Source organism: Pteropus alecto, unplaced genomic scaffold (assembly GCF_000325575.1).
Source record: "Pteropus alecto unplaced genomic scaffold, ASM32557v1 scaffold50, whole genome shotgun sequence".
In the NCBI taxonomy this organism is placed as follows: domain Eukaryota; kingdom Metazoa; phylum Chordata; class Mammalia; order Chiroptera; family Pteropodidae; genus Pteropus; species Pteropus alecto.
Window position 1 is genome coordinate 7792461 of NW_006431918.1, and position 18618 is coordinate 7811078.

Consider the following 18618-nt stretch of genomic DNA (forward strand, 5'->3'; position numbering starts at 1 on the left):
AAGCCAGGAAAATGCTGTGATGATAGAGCTTTTAATTTTATGAAATCCTTTCCCTCAACTACTTATTAACTGTGTAACCATGGGATAAGTATTTCACTTGCTTAAGACGCAGTTTCTTATTGAGTGAAATGGATATAAGAAAGATGGTATTGGATAATATATGTAAATATATATATAACAGTCCATAGAGCAAAGTAGATTATAAATTAAAGTTATTAAATTCTGAATCTAAGTGTTTTTACAGCACACAAAATCCTCTTTATTCAGTATTTTCAATGCCACTTGTTTTCTTATTATGAAATTTGATTGTTCATTTTTTGCCTTACAAATTCAGTTCACTATTTTCTGCAGTGTCTTTTTCATTATTTTCTGTTCTCTTTGTGGTTATGTGCTTAGTTTAGTCTCTTTTCATCTGGAACCATAGACTATTTGATCTAGAAAAGATCTAATAGGTTAGCAGTTTTTGGCCTTTTTATGTTGACATTCATGTTTTATATAGGCTCCCAAAGGTGTGGTACCACCATTTCCTGGGCTAGCTATAGTGACAGCTATTTTGGGGACTGTCAGTAAAGTATACCTTAATACATGTGAGATTGATGTCATTATAAGGGCAACTGCTGTAACGGTTGTCTTAAGGGTCTCTTTTGTATACTTCAGAGCTTTTTATTTATACTACATTACTTTCAACATACCTTTTGTTACTATCGTTGAGAAATATTGTACTTTTATAAGAGTTAGTGTAGTTCACTGATTATCCTTTTCTTCTGGCCAAATACATCATTATCAGTACCTGTTATTTGTTATGATGATCCTGAACTTGAGTGCTGTCAGAGTGGAGGAGGCCGGAAGAGACAAAAGGAGGTATCATTTGAAAAAGGTATCTGTGAAAGAATCTCCAAATCTGATCTGGCTTACTCCTGAATTAGTGAAATGACCTTTTTCATTTCTTTGCTTTTTCCTTTTTCAGTAAATACAGATTAACTTATTTTCCTAGCAGAGCCTCTTTATAGTTCCTTTCCAAGAGAAGCTGTAGTTTACTGTCTCATTCAGTTCAAACTCCTCTGCCTTATTTTCAAGGACTCTATTAAAGATTTTATTTTAGTTTATATTTATTTCTGTGCTGCTCTGTAAATACTGTTCAGATATTTGACATAAGTCTTATGTACATCATGCCAATTTCTGGATAGTTTACCAAAAAAATCAAACTCCCTACTCCTAAACCTGTCCTCCACGTTCTCTGGACACACTTTCTTTTTTACACTGTGCTTTTCCATATAGTGAGTATGAAGATGCATGCTAATGTTCTAACTACTGGATGCACAGTGCATTCTTTATGATAGTAATTATATATCCTTGAAAGTTATTTGGAAACTCGTTTTCATTAAGTATTCAGTTGAAACAATACTATTATCTTATTGGGTCAATTGGTTTGTCAGATTATTCTTGTTATCAGACAGTACATAAATGAGGACAAATTTAATTTTGATTTCTATTGCTCCTTTTTCAGAGGAAAGGCAGTCTATTCCTTTATCTAAGAAAGCTTATACATTTGCTTAGTATTGCAAAGTTGTCTTATATTTATATCCATTGAAAAGATTCTCTATTGTTTTGTAGCACTAACCTAATTTGAGAGAGTAAGATTCTGTTTGCTACTGCTATAAGGTAAAAAAGACAAAGGGGATCGGTCAGTGGCAGTGAGAAAGCAAAATAATGGGGGAGGATTTTTTTAATGAAATAAGTCTTTTTACCAAGGTCCCCCCCGCCCCCACCCCCAAGTCTGGACTGCTGCCTTACTTATTTGGACACTCGGCAGTGCTATCATTGCTTTTCTGCTAATTGTTGGACTTGCTCTTTGTGGTACCTCCTTGTTACTAGTAGCTCAGCTGTAAAGCTTTCAGTTTCTTGTAGCCTAATGGGCTTTATACTTAGCAAATCAAACCGAATTTCTGGAACTGAAAACAAAATCAATCACAACTCAATCACTGTTAGAACCAACACTTGTAGCATAAATTGACTTGCTTGAAACATTTTACAGCTCTTGCCATAATATACTAATTAAAAAAATGTTTTTTTCTTTTTAATATTTTGAATTTTTTTGAGCTTGTTAGTAAAGTTCACTTTTCTTCAGCTTCTGTTTCTGTTTTAATTCAGTCTCTCTAGTTTGATAGGCTGAAAATGGCTCCCCTCAAAATATCCATGTCAAATGCTTGGAACCTTCAAAAGTTATCTTATTTGAAAAAAAGGGCCTTCATGTGATTAGGGATTGTGAGATGAGGGGATACTCCTGAATTATCTGGGTGGGCCCTAAATGCCATCACTTATATCCTTAGAGAGAGGTGGGTAGATTAGAGATGGGCATGCAGAGAATGTGGCAGCGTGAAGATGAGCAAGAGTGATGTGGCCACAAACCAAAGGATACTGACAGCTGCCAGAAAGATGCGAGAAGAGGCAAGGGACAGATTCTGCCCTAGAACCTCCAGGAATGCAGCTTTGCTGACACCTTGATTTAGGCTAGTGAGACTGATTTTGGACTTCTGGTCTCTAGAACTGTTAGAGAACAGACTTCTAGTATTTCAGGCCACCAAGTTTGTGGCAATTTGTTATAGCAGCCACAGGAAACTAGTAGTAATTCGATGGTCTGAGTGTTCTTAGTGTAGTACTCCTCTCTCCTTTACCTAACACTGTTAAATTATGATTTTTTTTAAACAAGCGTTTAAAAATTTGTTACATGGAAAATTGAAAGAGGTACTGTAGAAAACTCGAAGTAGAGACCCATACCTTTAAAGTGTTTAGCCATAGTTGAGGAGAAAAAATTCCAATTTGTGAAGTTATTGATCCCCTCTCCCTCCAAAGCAAAATAAGCTAATAGTGAATGTATTTTTAATGGAGACGAAATTGATAGGAATAAAATAACTGCCAGAGAGATATACTGTCGATTGTTTCATCAGTCCTATTTTTTTAGTGCAGCAAAATCAGGTTATCAAGCATTTCATCATATCACTATTAAAATTATGTTGTAGGTCAAAGAACTGCCTACATGGTGATGTTTATCCATAGAGTGTCTTAGGATATTTGCATTATATTTAAAGTTGATATCAGCTAGTATCTCATTAAGTACATTGATAAATATTTGACAGAGTTATGGAAGCATTCTGGACTGAAAAGTCTTATCCTCTTCACCAGGGTTGTGGCCACAGGTTGTGGCTATTGACAACTATAACATGTCACTGTAGCATGCAGTGCATGTGTCTTAGATAGTATGCATTTACAATCAAGACCAAAGCTTTATGAAAGCTAGATGTTTAGGGTTTGGAAAACTATAATTCTGAAGATATCATTTTATAGCATAAACATAAAAGATAACTTTATTTGCTCCTATTGAATGCTAAAACATGTGATGCTATTTCATAGTTATTTTTTATTTGCTGGAAAACTTTGGACACTGATGTTAAAATCTCACTTTATATTAATATTAAGAATTTACTCAGTGAATACATAGTATCAGTTTACAGTGGTCTCTGTTGAGAGTGTAAGACCCCAAATGGTTAAACAGCAGGAGAGTTTTCTGCTTTTAGTTAAAAACTGCTGTTTTCTATATGCCTTATTTACTACATGTTTAATTCTTAATGTTATGTGCTGTGGGATTGGGCATGCAAAAGTCAGCAGAAAGAGTTCTGGTTTTTACATTTAGAGCTATTACGTGCTGTACAATAATAAAGGCACTATTTTATTGGGTTACTTGTAATTAACTTCAGCACTAGGCATTCATATAAATCATTTGTAATCTGTTTTCTTTAGATTTTTATTCTTTTAAACTGATTTAATGTACTTGCTTTCTGTTATCTTTTTACATATGGATTGAGATTATAATTGCTTTTTAGAATTAGGCTGTCAGAAACGAACATATACATGAATTCAAGAAATGATTGAAGCAAGCTAATGAACTTTGTATAATATTTTATGGAGATTTGTTACTAAAATAAAATTCTATAGGAATACCGTTTTGTTGTGAAACAATAAATAATGGTTCTCTGAAGTTAAAAATTGTTTACACATTCAAAAAGTTTAAAAGGCAACAATTATTAATAAAAAATACTTATATGTTTTATGTTTTTCAAAATCTTGAGAAAGTAGACATGAGATTTTTTGAACTCATGTCAATTTGACATTCTTTTTTAATTTAAAAAATTTGAATCTACATATATTTCCATAATATCTGATAAATGCCATTTCATAGGTTTACTAGTAATTTCTGTTATTTCGTGCTTAAAGGTTTTATGATTTTTAGTTTAAAAGGGAATACAAATAAAATGGAGGCAGACTTTTTTGGGTAAAAAAGAAGAATCTAAATACCTGTTGGATAAATACCTATTGTTCAGTTAGAACAAAATATATGTGTGTTTTAATTTTCTGTTCATTTACTATTCTTTATTTAGAGAAACACATATATATGTCTGAGTTTAAGTTAATAATATATATTATTCAAAACTAAATATTAGAAAACCAAACTTTGTCTCTAAAAAATATTTTCATTTTTTAAATATTTACAGTGATCTTTAGGAAGAATTCAGAAGTATAAGATAATTTTATTCTCTCCCATGATGTAAAAATCTCAACTTGAGGTCGCTTATGAGACAAATGTTGTGTTGAGGTGGGGGATGGGAGGCATGAGGAAAGCTGTACTCATGTCCTGAAAATAGTGCTCTTAAAAATGATTCTGTTGATAAATACTTTTTGTTGTAGCTGAGTACATTAGATGGTTTGAAAAACTTTTAAAAATAATTAGCTGTTTTATACAGTTTTAGTAGAAGTCTTTCATGTTTCCTCCCCAGCAGTCTCTAATGAACACTCCTTGTAATTTCAGTGCAGGCTTTGAGATTCCCTAAAGACTTGACTTCAGACCTCAAAGGGCAGCAATTGCCATATGTCTGGAGAACTGGAGTTGCCAAACAGACTGACCGTGTACTAATAGGACACATTTATATAGCTCTTGAACGTGAAGCCCTGATATAAGCTTAATGATGATCATCTGTTGAGAGATTGTGGCTGGAAAGGGTTACAGCAACTTTTGCCACTTTTATTGAAATCAAGCTCTCAGTATTGATTGGTGAAAGATTTTGACAAAATTGACACCAATTTGGAAGTTATTTAGAGATCATTATTGGCTGGAGAATGTTTTTTTTTTCCTGAAAATGTTTAAAAACAGATTTTCAAAGGCACTTGCAAATATATTAGTTTTAATGTATGTGTAAACACGATTGCAAGTGGATTATTTTTTGATTATTTACAAATCTTTTAAAACTATATAGTAATTACATAATTCATTGCATGGTTATCTCATTTTTTTTATTTTTAAATCTTTGCACTGTTTATTTTTCAAATTCAGTGAGCAGTTGCTTTCTCAATATTCAGTTATTTTCACATAATACACATTAAAATATTTGTTAAATAAGCAATTATAAAATAGAACCATTTGCTAATTCAACTTTAATAGAATTTTCTTTTTTCTTACTTTGCAGTTATCTGTATATGTAATATATTTCATTTATAAACAGCCATAATATTTGTACAAATGAAATGTACATTTTAGAAGTATATGTTCACAAAGTCATTGAAACCAGAACTTACCAAAAGGAAATATTTTATGTTGCTATGTAATGGTTTGTTTTACTCCCTAAAGAGACAGTGGAATAAGACCTGTCCTTTCCTATTACGCCATATTCTTTCCTGGTATGAGGTTACTCAGGTTTGTGTTAGATGTGCTGTTGAGAGAGTGCTGACACACAGTGCAAACACTGTTGAAAAGTTCTCGATAGTTTACTTTGAGCACTTAAGATTACTATATCTTGACCATGAACAAGTTTTCTGTAGTTTTGACCTTTAGTCCTGTGTATAATGTGGTTCTCAATTTTGTGTTAATACATCCCCTTCCTCATTTGAGGTTTCCTCTGTGGCCTCCTCCCTTGACTTCTAACAGTGTTTCTGTCATCTCCTTAGGTAATTGGAGCTATATCCAACCAATTTGGTTTATTTCACAAAGGCATATATAACTAACATCTTAAAGTATTAATATTTTGTTGAGGAGCACAAGCCTTTAAATTGTTATATTAATGAGAAAAATGAAGTAGTTCGATGTCAGTTTAGGTTCTTGTTAACAAATAATTCTTCATTTCTTTAAATTATGTTTAGATCCTTAGGTCCATATTTATAAAAGAGAATATTTTACTACCCGTAGCAATAAAGGTAATATCATTTGGTAAGATGTAGAATACTGACTTTTAAAAAATAAAAATTCTTAATAGTTTATGATACATTTATATTTTTGTAGTTTTGATATCAGTATTTGTGAAAATTGAATGTTTATTTTATGATTTAGAGATTTCAAAATAATTTTGGATAAATACCTATTGTTCAGTTAGAACAAAATATATGTGTTTTCATTTTCTGTTCATTTACTATTCTTTATTTAGAGCATATGATTAATATAAATTTTATTTATCAAGGAAAGCATGTATATTATTTCACAAATATAGTAATAGTTTATTATTTAACTGAAAAACAATAGTTCCTTCCTTCAATTCTTTTATTCCACCTTGATTCTTAGTTTCTGGAAGGAACCACATTTAGATCTTTTAGTTGTTGATTCTGCTAGTTACCTTCATATTTCTAAATAACATAATAACAATTTCCTGTTTTTTCTGTTTTAGACATCTAATTTCTTCCATGAAGGTGACCATTGAGTATTAATATTGTTTTCCCTTTGTTTCACACTCTCCCTGATTTCCACACAGTTACATCATCATATTTAGTTAAAACCATACTTAGCGTTAGCATTTACTTTATTGTGACAGTAGGTATTCATGGCAGAACTACAAAATGCACTATGATTATCCTTCCTTCCTCCCTTCATCTTGTCTCTTTCTTTCATTCTTTATCCTAGAATTAATAATTTTCTACCTTTTGTTTATTTAAATTTTTTTACACATTACAAATTTATTTCTAAATTTTTCACTGGAATCATAAAATGTCTACCAGTGTGATCAAACATACCATGTATCTATCGGTTCAGTTTTTCTTGGAGATATAAGGGCCTGGAGTTGTCCATTTTCTTGTTTCAATCTGGATTGATTACTGTTTAGGTCTGTAGAAAGCTGTTATCTGGAGGCTTATTTTATCATCAACCTAGAATTTTTCTCTTCTCTCTCTTATGTTGTAATGTCTATCTTCTGGTTTCCACAGTGGCCTTTTTAAAAAAAAGGTATAATGATTCAGTATTTATTGATAACTTATTATGTATGTGCTGGTCACTGTTCTTGCACTGGAAATACAGTAGAGAATAAACCAAAGGTAAAGGCAAAAAATCTAGTAGTAATAAGCACGCCACGGGGAAAACTAAAGCAGAACAGGGACGGAGGACGCTAGTTGGGTGTCAGTATTAATTTTGATGAGGCATACATATCCTTGTAATTTCTTGGGAAAGAATGCATGAAGGGTAGAATTTTTTAGATCTTGCTTGTTTGAAAATGCCTTTTATTTAACCTTTATATTTGATCGGTAGCTTGTTTGGATATTAGTATCAGAAGCAAAAAGTTATACTTTCTCCAAATTATTTTTCCCTGGCAGCTTTTGGTATTTTTATTATTTTAAGAATTGTTATTACTGAATTGTGCCTTGGTGTAGGTAAATCTTTTAAAATTCATTGTCTTTGGTATTTTATGTAAACCTTTCCAGTCTGAGAAAATATGTACATGTATTCAGAGAAATTTTCTTTAATTCTATGGGAACTTGTTTTTCTCCATTTTTTCTCATTTTTGTTTCTAGAATTATCTGGATTAATTTTCTAATTTTCATATCCATTCTCATTTGTTTTTACTTCATTTTATCTTTTAAGCTGTTTCCTTGACATCTTTCAGTACTTCTTTCAAAATTTTTGATATTAAGCCAGACAGAAAAAGTTGGAAACCAAATGATATCACTTATTTATGTGGGACATAAATGTAAAAGCAACAAACATGACTTATGGACATGGACAGTAGACTGGTGGTTACCAGAGAGTAGGGAGGGTTGAGGGGGTAGATGGGGTAAAAGGAGTCAAATATGTGGTGACAGAAAGAAATCTGACTGTGGGTGGTGAACACACAATGCAATATATATTACTTAACTTTTGAATCGTATACTTCAAACATTGTATTTCATTAACTAATGTCACCATAATAAATAAAAATAATTTTTGATATTATACTTTTAATTTCTAAGAGCATTTTCTAGTTTTTTGAGTTTTTTAGGAGAGGAAGGGAGAACTTTGATGGTTAATTTTCTGTGTCAACTTGACTGAGCTGTGGGGTGTCCAGATACTTGTTTAAACATTATTCTGGATTTTTCTGTGAGGTGATTTTTGGATGAGATTAACAGTTAAATGGGTAGGCTTAGGACATCAGATTGCTCTCCCTAATGTGGATAGACCTCATCCAGTCAGTTGAAGTCCTGATTAGAACAAGAGGCTGACTGACCATCCCCCAAGTAAGAATTCCATCTGCTTGAATGCATTGGAACTGGAAATCAACTCTTTCCTGCCTTTCGACTCAAACTGAAACATTGCCTTTTTCTGAGTTTTCAACCTGTTAGTCTTCAGATTGGAACTAGACCATTGGTTTTCCTGATTCTTAGGCTTTTCATCTTGGAATAGAATTATACCATTGGCTCTCCTGGATCTCCAGCTTGTCAGCTCACCCTACAGATCTTGGAACTTGTCGTCACCCTCTATAATTGTGTGAGCCACTTCCTTAAAATAAGTAAAATAGGTATCTCCCTCCTATTGGTTCTGTTTCTCTAGAGAACTCTGATACAGGAGCAGAGAACTAGGGAATATAACAAAAATCTCCGCCCTGATTGTTTTACATGAAAATTTTTATCTCTGATGGTATTAATTATACTTTTCTTTAGTCTTTCTGACCTTATCAGTATTGTCCATTTTCTATGATTTTTTTTCTGTTTGTTTCTTTGGTGCCTGTCATTCATGTAAGAGTCTTTCCTCTAATGACTGGTGACCATTTGCTCTCTCTTCATATTTAAGTATATCACATAAAGAACCTATGTGTCTATGTGAGAGTTGCCTGCTGGTGATAAATGAGCTACCTTTGCCATTGATAGACCCTTAGGTTTTATTATGGCTTCTCATTTTTCTTAGATAAAATTTATTTAATCTTGCTGGGAATCTTATAGTTCAATAAGTATAATTTCAAGTTATTTTATTTTTTCGGTAAGGCTTTTTGCAGTGTCTAGAGTTTACTCTAGAAAGTAAACTTCAGTCTTTTACTATGGTGGAAATGGTCATACATTATGGGGAAAGGATCTGAGATTCTCTGAGTTTTATACCAGCTTTCATTCATTTAAACTGTTTTTATCCCTGTCCGTCAACCATCTTGATACGTACCCAGTGCCTCTGTTCTTGGCCCTTCTAGGGTTCTGCAACAGCCATTGGTTTGCTTCCTCAAGTTGATTTCCTTTGGGGTTGTAGAGAGATTTTTTATCCTCCCTCATATAACTGTTGTCTCTTCTTTATTATATTTGCTCTTAGTTTTTACTATGCTTTACCTGATGTCACTCATTATATACCTTTTTTTTTTAAGAGTGAAAGATAGCTTAGTGACTAGCTTACCAGCGTGAAAAATTGATAATACATTCAGTGTCAACATTAATGGCCTGAACTCCCTCTTAAAAAAATAAAAAGGGAAAATGAAGTATATGTAGTCTATCTTGTCAATCTGTGGCGTGATTTTATTTGCTTTAGAGCATGGTAATATTGGAAATTACTTTTAAAATTTAGGTAAATTCGTGTAGTGCATTCACGACGCTAAAATATGTTATAGGAGATTATTGAATTTATAGAAAACTGTCAAGTTCACTTAAAGAAAGTTCGAATTGTATTAAAGTAATATAAATTAATACTTAGTACTTTAATTGGTGCCCTTGTCTCTCTATTTGTTGATGATAGGGAAGAATAGACATAATTTTGTTAATGAAATTCCTTTTTTCTCCCAACCAAAAATACAGACTTTTACCACCAAAAGCACATATTTGAAATTTGGTGGAGTGTTATGTTTATTTAATAATTTTACTAATATATACTATCTTGTCATATAACTTAAGAGCATTAGTAAGCTAAGAGTATATTTTAGTAAAAATTGACTAGTCAACAATTATGGCCTGAAGAAGTGATAGTCAATTAAATAAAGCTTAGAACAGGTATGAAATTATTGACTCAGTTGTACTTTGAGTCCTTCCTTTCCTAAGTGCTGAAATGTGTTTTGAAATTACTTAGTTGCATTAGTGGTTGGATTTGAGGCTTTTAACGTGTTTTTCTTCAGTACTACTGGGAATAGAATAACCAAGACTTTTAAATGTACTATGCATTTTGCATTACTATAAAATTGTAAATACTGTGATGAAATATTGAAATGATCATGAAAGATGATAACCATTAAGCTTTTCTTTCAACTATTAAAACTCACCGAAGGTTATATTGAGCTGTGGTTTATGAAATTGTTTAGACTAACACCTTCTTTGATAATTTTCTCAGAAGTGGAGAAAAATGCTTTAGGATAGCACGATTAATGAGTCATCTTTCAGTTTTGGCAACTTCCTTAAGGATTGTAGACTGTATTTTAGTATGGAGAAAACACGTTCACTCTAACAGCTGGGTTTATTAAAAAAAAATTAATTTTCTTTTCTCGTGGGCTTCAGTTTCTTTTTATCTGGGTTATTAATTCTTATCAGCATGTATTTACCTGGTGTGTGATATTTTATTAAATATTAATAATTCATAATTAAGAATAGATTATAGACAAATTAAAACTCACTGATATCTTTGAGAATTGTGAGATTTTTTTGTAACAATACCCAAAATTACAAGTAAGATTTATATTTTCACATCATTTCTCCTTTTGTCTAACTTTTTTTAACTAGTGAAAAAGTTTTATTCCAGGTGATTAGATAGCAGTTACTGTAAGTTAACATGAGTTTATAGATGCTTGGGAAAACAAGAAGCCTAATGTATTAGTAATAAATTTTTGTTTCTGAGCTTTTATAAAAAAAATTGTACTCTTCGACTTCTGTATGTCCCTTCATATCTAATTTGTTTTTAAGTGAAATGAAATATTTCGTGTGACGTACCAAGTTAAGTTCAGGTCATAAAAAATATAGATGACAAATTTTTTATAGTTGTACTAACTTCAACTAGTTTTCTATTCGACTTAAATCACGCTATTTTAAATCTTTGTGAAATTTAAATGACACTTTCCAATTTTATATTATAAGTAAAAGTCAGTTTGCATACATAAAATCAAAATGACGTTTACCTGTCTACTGAAAATTTGAGTCTCTCCACTGTTACCTATTTTATCCATGTAGAGCTTTGAATTTTATATAACATATAATAAAAATCTCGACCTGTTGGAGTTTTAGATCATACAAAACCGATTTGAGAAAAAATCTTTTAAAAATAAAACATCTGATCCAAGGAATTATATGTAGGTTATCCTCTAGCATTTCTCTTGATTTCTTTTTTTTTTCTAGCATGGAAAGTAGCTTTCTTTTCATTAATTTTCATTTTGAGATTTTCCTTTATGTAAGTGTTCTGAATGAAATCTCAATCATTCTAAGGTCTTGGCTCTTCATACTTTGGTGCTATATCAGATTTCCATGTGGCTTGCTGGGAGTGCTTTGTTGGGTGTAAGAGCTGAGGAGTGACATACATACTTCTCTTCCTTGACTGTGGCATCCCTTGGGGTGTCACTGTACCTTCTGATTCCCTGCTGTCTATCAGCGGAGCTCACAGCTGTGTTCTCCTCATGCCCTCAAGTCCTCAGCTTCTTGTTCATCTTTGTGGAATAGTTTTCTAACTCTTCCTAGGGCATGAAATAATTCAAGGCTGTTTTAGGTTCATTGGCAATTAAAGCTGTCTCTATCCCCCATTTCTATTCTTTGCTAGATTTAGGGCAACACTTTGAGACTTGATATTTCCCTGTGCTCTACCTGGGAGATGAGGTGTGGGAATTTCTGCACCAGCATCCCAAAACTTACCTGCAATTTCTGCTTTTTCTCTCTTCCTCCTCCTCCTAAGAAAAGTGGAGGGTGTGACACATCCTCTCTTAGGGATATACTACTTCATGGAATTTGATTGCTTTCTTTTGTACTCAGTCTATTTCATTTTGCTAGAAGGAAATGATTTTAGATAGGTATTTCTATTTATTCCTGACTTGGTTTACCTCAGATATATAAAATCTTGATTTTATTGTTTCAGTTGAGTGGCAGTTATGAATTTTGAGAGTATAAATTGGAGACTTGTGAGTCACTAATTTATAAATGTTTGTAAGTTACCAAATCATAAGATAAGCTCGTAGAAAATTTTTAAGGAAGTATCCAACACGTAAACATGTCCTTGGAACTATCCTGTTTTTTATTTGAGAGCATAGATCTCATGACTTCATGATTTTGCTCTTTCCCCAACGATTTGCTTTATCTTCTCTTTTAGATTTAGTCAAGTACTACTCTTGCATCTGACTGACTTTATGTCTAATTTTTTTTTTTTTTTTTTTTTACTGTATCTGTTCTGTTAGTATGTTCTTATTGGCACTATTCATGAAATAGAACCCTATAATGAAAGTATAGCATGCAGCCACGTTAGTCCTGAGAGCCACCTTGCGTTTCTCAAAAGCAAATAATAGAAAATTAGAGATCAAAAAAGAGGAAGTAGAAGAGAAAGAGGATAAGGCTGGAGGAAAAAAAAAGAGTTTGGCATGACACCGAGTGGTCAGTGGGGGGTGAAATTACACGGTATTTAAAATTCTTAAGACAGTCAGAAAATGTGAATATAGTGTATGGCAGCAGTGTTAAGTGCCTCAATATTGTCTTTTGTTCTGAGCTTTACAAAAAGAGAACAAGATCATTTGAGGGATATCATGTAGATAGTATGTAAGGGGCTCTGTAGTTTTAAGGAACTTAAAGATTATGGATATTATTTCCAATTCTTTAAAAAATATATACATGTGTGTGTATGTCTTTATAGACACATGCTCTCTCACACACACATGCATACATACATATATTACGTTGGTATTTCTCAGATCTAGCTACATCTCAGTTCAGGTAGGCCTACTCTGATTGCATTAACGCTTCTTTTATATATGTTTCGAGGTGAGTATTAAAAAAAATGCATATGTACATACTCTACTGGTTGATTTCCTTCCTAGGCTTTTTAATGAATAATTTATTCATAAAGACTATAGATTTATATCATCTTTTGTTAATTTACAGGCTAGTGAACGATAGTTTTCAAACTAGTCTAACCAGAGTCACTAATTTTTCTTGTCTCTTTCTCAGCTATTAATCATCAATTTTTATGGTAGAATATGTGCTGCCGATTAAGTTTATTTGCTACTTCATTTTGTTTTCTCCTCATTTGGGGTGATGCATTTTTCCCTAAAGAAACAACAACAAATATCTCTTTCCTTGGTCATCTTTGCTGCTTGCCTTTCCAACTCCCAAAATTTCAGTTAAATTAATAGTATATAATGTTACAGAATAAAAACAACAAGATAAATATAAATAGGCTCATTTAGTTTATGTAAAATCAAATTGTTGCTAACTTGTTTAGTTTACTTTATAATAACAACTATTCATGTGTTCATAGGGCTGCATTGGGTAGGCAGTGTGTTTAACAAATCTTTCCCTTTAAGAGCTAAGGTAGGAAATTGATGCATGTGGTGTTATTCATAATTATTGTTTTAAAGAAATAACCTATTGATTGGAATTTGTTCAGGTATTTTCTTATGTTTTTTAGGAATGGCAGAATTCTATTCAGAAGAATGCAGGCCTTGCTTTTATTGAACTCATCAACGAAGGAAGGTAATGTATTTTATATCCATTATATTTTACTTTAAAATCTTATTGTATTGTTACCATTGAAACTGATAATTTTTTTTTTTGGTGCTATATTGTTTTTGTAGTTAGTAACGTAGATAGTAATTATCACAAACATGTCAATATTTAATCATTTAATGGTTTTCTTCATCATTACATGCTTAATGATAAAATTCTGGTTTTACTTTTTAGTAAGTAAGGCCGAGTTTAGCAAAAGTAGACTGATGATTTGATTAGCAGGTCTAAGAAAACAGATACTTATTCGGACTTCCTATTAACTCCTATTTGTAAAGCCAATAGCTAGAATAAGAGATCTGTATTTTCTCTTTATGCTGTGACCTGCTTATAAGGGAGAAATGGATAAAGTTTTGTTCCGTGTTGTGATGAGAAGGTGGAGGGAGGAGGACATTTGGTAAGGTTTCCATTTAAAGAGTAGAGATAGATGAATTTAAGGAAAGAAAAATTCATTAGTAGGAAAGAAAAGTGAAGAAAGTACTGACGTGAAAAAGAAAGATACAATGGAGAAAATAGATTTAAGAGAGTGAGATAATTAAAAGGTTAAAGTAAATTGAGGAAATGATGAGTAGACAACTTGGTGTTTGTTTTAGCAGCTGATTTTGAATTAATTGAACTGATGGCTCAAGGTATAGTTTAAAAGGTATGATTGGCCGCCTTTGGAAATAGTATTCTGAGCAAAATTATTATTTAGAAATATTTCTTTATAGAGTTCTGGATAATGTTGAGAGACTGATACCATTACTCTAGGAACTATTTGAACTAGTAATTAGGGATTAGCCTGTCTCATCGATGTTACAGAAAAGGAAGAAAGGGTATTAATAACTTTATTTGACATTAAATACTACTGAAATTCTTCCACTCAGCAAATATAGTTGCTAATAGACTAGTATTGAAAACAAACCTGCAATTATAATACTTTATCATAAATTCTGTGCTAGAATTAAGTGTAGGTTACTAAGTTGGTAATGTGAAAAAAAAAAAAGAAACAACTCCACAATTTAGTATGGAAGAATTAGGCAAAGTTTACCTAGGGAACATGATTCTTGAGATATATTGTCAAAGATGAATAGAGTTAGTCATGTAGACGTTGGAAAGTAGGATTATGGATAAATTGAAGGACTCGTGTGTGAAAAGCATTTAAAATTGAGAGAATAGATTATATTTAGACACTGATGTGGGAAGTTTATAGGATATTCAAGCGTGTGTGTGTGTGTGTGTGTGTGCACGCGTGCATGCACGTGAGTTGTTGGAATAGATTGGGTATCTGGATCATAGAAGGTTTAATGTACCATATTTGGACTGTCGTTTAAAAGTGATGGGAGGCCTTCGAAATTTTTAGTAAAGGAGTATAATGTGAAATTTTTTGGTTTTGGAAAGATAAGTGGCATAAACGTTCAGGATGGACTAAAGGAGAGAACTGATTGAAACCAAGAACAGTAGCAAGGCTATTGCAGCAAACCACGTGAGAAATAGAGCTAAATTGTAATCTAGAGTCTGGCAAGTGGTAGGAAATCAATAGGTATTTTTCAGTGAGTGAATGACTAATAATTTAGTCTTACTATTAGCAAAAATTCTAAAGTGCTTATTCATATAAAACTAGTTCTTTGACTGAATTTCAACACTGAGGTATTGGATGTTTTTAAAGTTTACACATAGAAAAAGAAGTGGTGCAAACTGTTGATTGAATGCACACTTGTTCTGCTTAATGCAAAACTAACAGTTTCAATCATTTATAGGGCTTATTTGTTTAAAGAAAATTCTTCTTTTAAAGAAAACTTGTTAAAAAAGTTAATTTTGATTAGTAGAGGCTCTATTAAGTGTAAATATCCTCAATTATGCAAGTTATTCATATTTAATAGATAAGGCAGCATAGCCTTGTCATTAATATCATTGGCTTTGAAGTTAGCCCTTGGATTTATGAAAAGTACTTTTGCTTCTGTGAGCCTTTGTTTCCTTGTCCATTTAGTCAATATTTATTATGCACTGACTATGTACCGTGAATTATCCTTGATGCTGGGGATACAGCAATGAACAAAACAGATAAAGATCCTTTCTTTGGTAGATCTTAAATTCAAACGGTCATTGACAGACTTTGAACAATAAACAAAATAAGTAATGGGTTGTATAATACTTGAAAGATGGTAAGTACTATGAAAAAAGATAATGTGGAGTACATTGAAGGGAATGGAGATTTTTGGAGGAAATATAAAAGGTTGACATGGTTTGTATTTTAAATAGAGTGGCCAGATTAGAGCTCATTAAAAAAGTGACATTTAAGCAAGCTCTTGAAAGATGCAAAGGAGTTAACCACAAGGACATGTAGGAGAAAAGCATTTCAGTCCTAGGGAATAGCTAGTATATAGACGAAAGCTTCTCTGGCATGTTTGAGGAATGAAGCCAATATAACAATAATGAAGTGATGAAACTGGAGAGAAATAAGAAATAAGGTCAGAGTTATAACTCAGGGCAAGATTTTTGTCTAGAGCCTTTGCAATTTATTCTGTGGGAAATGACAATGACTGCATGATTTCGAGAAGGGAGACAATCTGCCTTATGTATAAAAAGATTACATGGGCTGAAGCATTTTGGAATTTAAGGATAGATGTGAAAGGATCAATAAATATGATGGTGACTTGGACAAGGACAGTTAGCAATAGAGGAGGTAAGAATAGTAGGATTATGAATATATTTTGAAGATAGAGCTGATAGGATTTACTAATGAATTGGATGTGGGTGTCAGAGAAAGCTAAGTCAGATATTATTCTTAAGATTTTGGCCTGTACAGCTGAAGAGAAGTGTTTCCGTCAACCAGGATGGAAAAGGCTGTGGATAAAACAGTTATTGGGGAAGATCAGGAGTTCAGTTTTGGAAATACTGATTTTTAGATTGTCTATTAGACTTAGAAGTCGAAGAAGCTATTGGCTAGTTATTTTTCCAGACTAGAGATATAAATTTGGGTGTATAAGCACTTAAATGGTATTTAATGTTTTGAGACTAGGTGAAATCATTAAGGTGGTAGCATAATGACTGAGATTTGGCCACTGCCTTAGTTATTTCTAATTGGGACAGGAGTAATTTTGGGAGACTAGTGTGGGGAAAAGCCTATTTGCAGTGGATTTAGAAAACATGAAAATAGGAGAAAAAGAATAAGAGAATGTGTATAAACAGTTCTTTAGAGTTTTGCTACAAAGGAGCACAGATAAAATGGGGTAGTAGCTTGTGGAAGGTAAAAAGAGTCAAGGGAAATAGGGTTTTAAAAATGAGAGCAGGACAACAGAGGTTCATGATGATGTGTGAGAAAGTTAGAGGAAGATTAGATTTTCTGGAGTGACATTTTTGAGTAGATTAAAGAATAGAGGAATTTGTATACAAATGCAGGATTGGCTTAAAGTAGATTATGGGTAGGTCATTTGTGGTAACATGGGAAGACATTTTATGTAGTTCTAGAGGCTGGTAGGTAAATATGGAAGTAGAGTGAGAGACGAGTTTAAAAAGATTGAGATTATGCCTAGTGAGTATGAGAGATAGGACAAGGTAGAAAACTTTTATGTAGGAGAGTGATTGTCAGTAGGAGCTGGATAAAGAAGAAAGAATCTAAAAGAGCGTAACTGCAAAGAAAATAATAGGATTGGTTGATTGGAGATCTAAGGACTGTTAGCATTAGGATAGTAGAGAGTGAGCTATAAACATGAGAGGTAGCAGAGCTTGGAATACATAGAACCAAGGCCACTTAGTTACTGAAGTGATGAAATCTGGCATATGACTATGCACTCAATGGCTGAGGTAGGGTGGAAGACAAGATGGTAGGAGAGAGGAGTTCAGGGAACTGACATACCAGGATCTTGGTTCACTCTGAGTCTCATGTCTGTAGACTATACCACTTAACATCTCTCATCATTGGTGTCTCTATGTGTCCGTCAATGAATTCTCATTTATTTCTCAGTGATATTAGTTTTTACATCACTGTCACTTTCATCAACACTGTTCTTATAATTTTTGCTGGTTGCATCCATGTTGTAGCATGTATCAGAATTTTTGTTTCTTTCTTTTTTTTTGATTAGGAGTCTTCCTTTGTGTGGATATACCACATTTTATTTATCCCTTCAAAAGTCAGTGGACATTGGATTGTTTTCTCTTTTGGGCTATTATAAATAATGCTGCTATGAATATTTGTGTACAAGGCTTTTGTGTAGACATATGTTTTCATTTCTCTTGGGTAGGTATCTAGGAGTAGAATTGTTGGGTTGAATGGTAAGTCTATGTTTAGCTTTTTAAGGAACTGCTGGGCTGTTTTCTCCTAGTCAGCCTAGCGGGTATCTTACTGTAGGTTTTATTTGCATTTTCCTAATAGCTAAGGATGTTGTATGTTTTTCAGGTGCTAATTGTCTATTCATATGCCTTTTTTAGAAAAACGTCTGCACATCTTTTGCCTATTTTTAAATTTCATTGACTTCTGGCTTTTAAATTGAACGTTATATGTTTCTGGATACAAGTCCTTTGTCATATACATTATTGCTCAGTCTGTGACTTGTCCTTTCATTTTCATTGAAGAGCAAAAGTTTTAAATTTTGATAAAGTTTAATTTACCTATTTTTTTAAATTTATAATTATGTTTCTGTCAGAAAATTTAAGAAATTTTACCCTAATACAAGGTCCTGGATATTTTCTCTGCCCCCACCC

The 18618-nt window shown here is 32.6% G+C and overlaps 1 protein-coding gene across 1 annotated transcript in view; it reads left to right on the forward strand.

Moving 5' to 3' along the window:
* The window catches only part of LRBA (LPS responsive beige-like anchor protein), a 558252-nt gene that overhangs the window by 163696 nt on the left and 375938 nt on the right, over positions 1-18618 (forward strand). The window contains exon 37 of the mRNA XM_006906268.3: positions 13841-13905. Within this exon, the coding sequence (XP_006906330.1) occupies positions 13841-13905 (65 nt within the window). The remainder of the gene's footprint in view (positions 1-13840; positions 13906-18618) is intronic.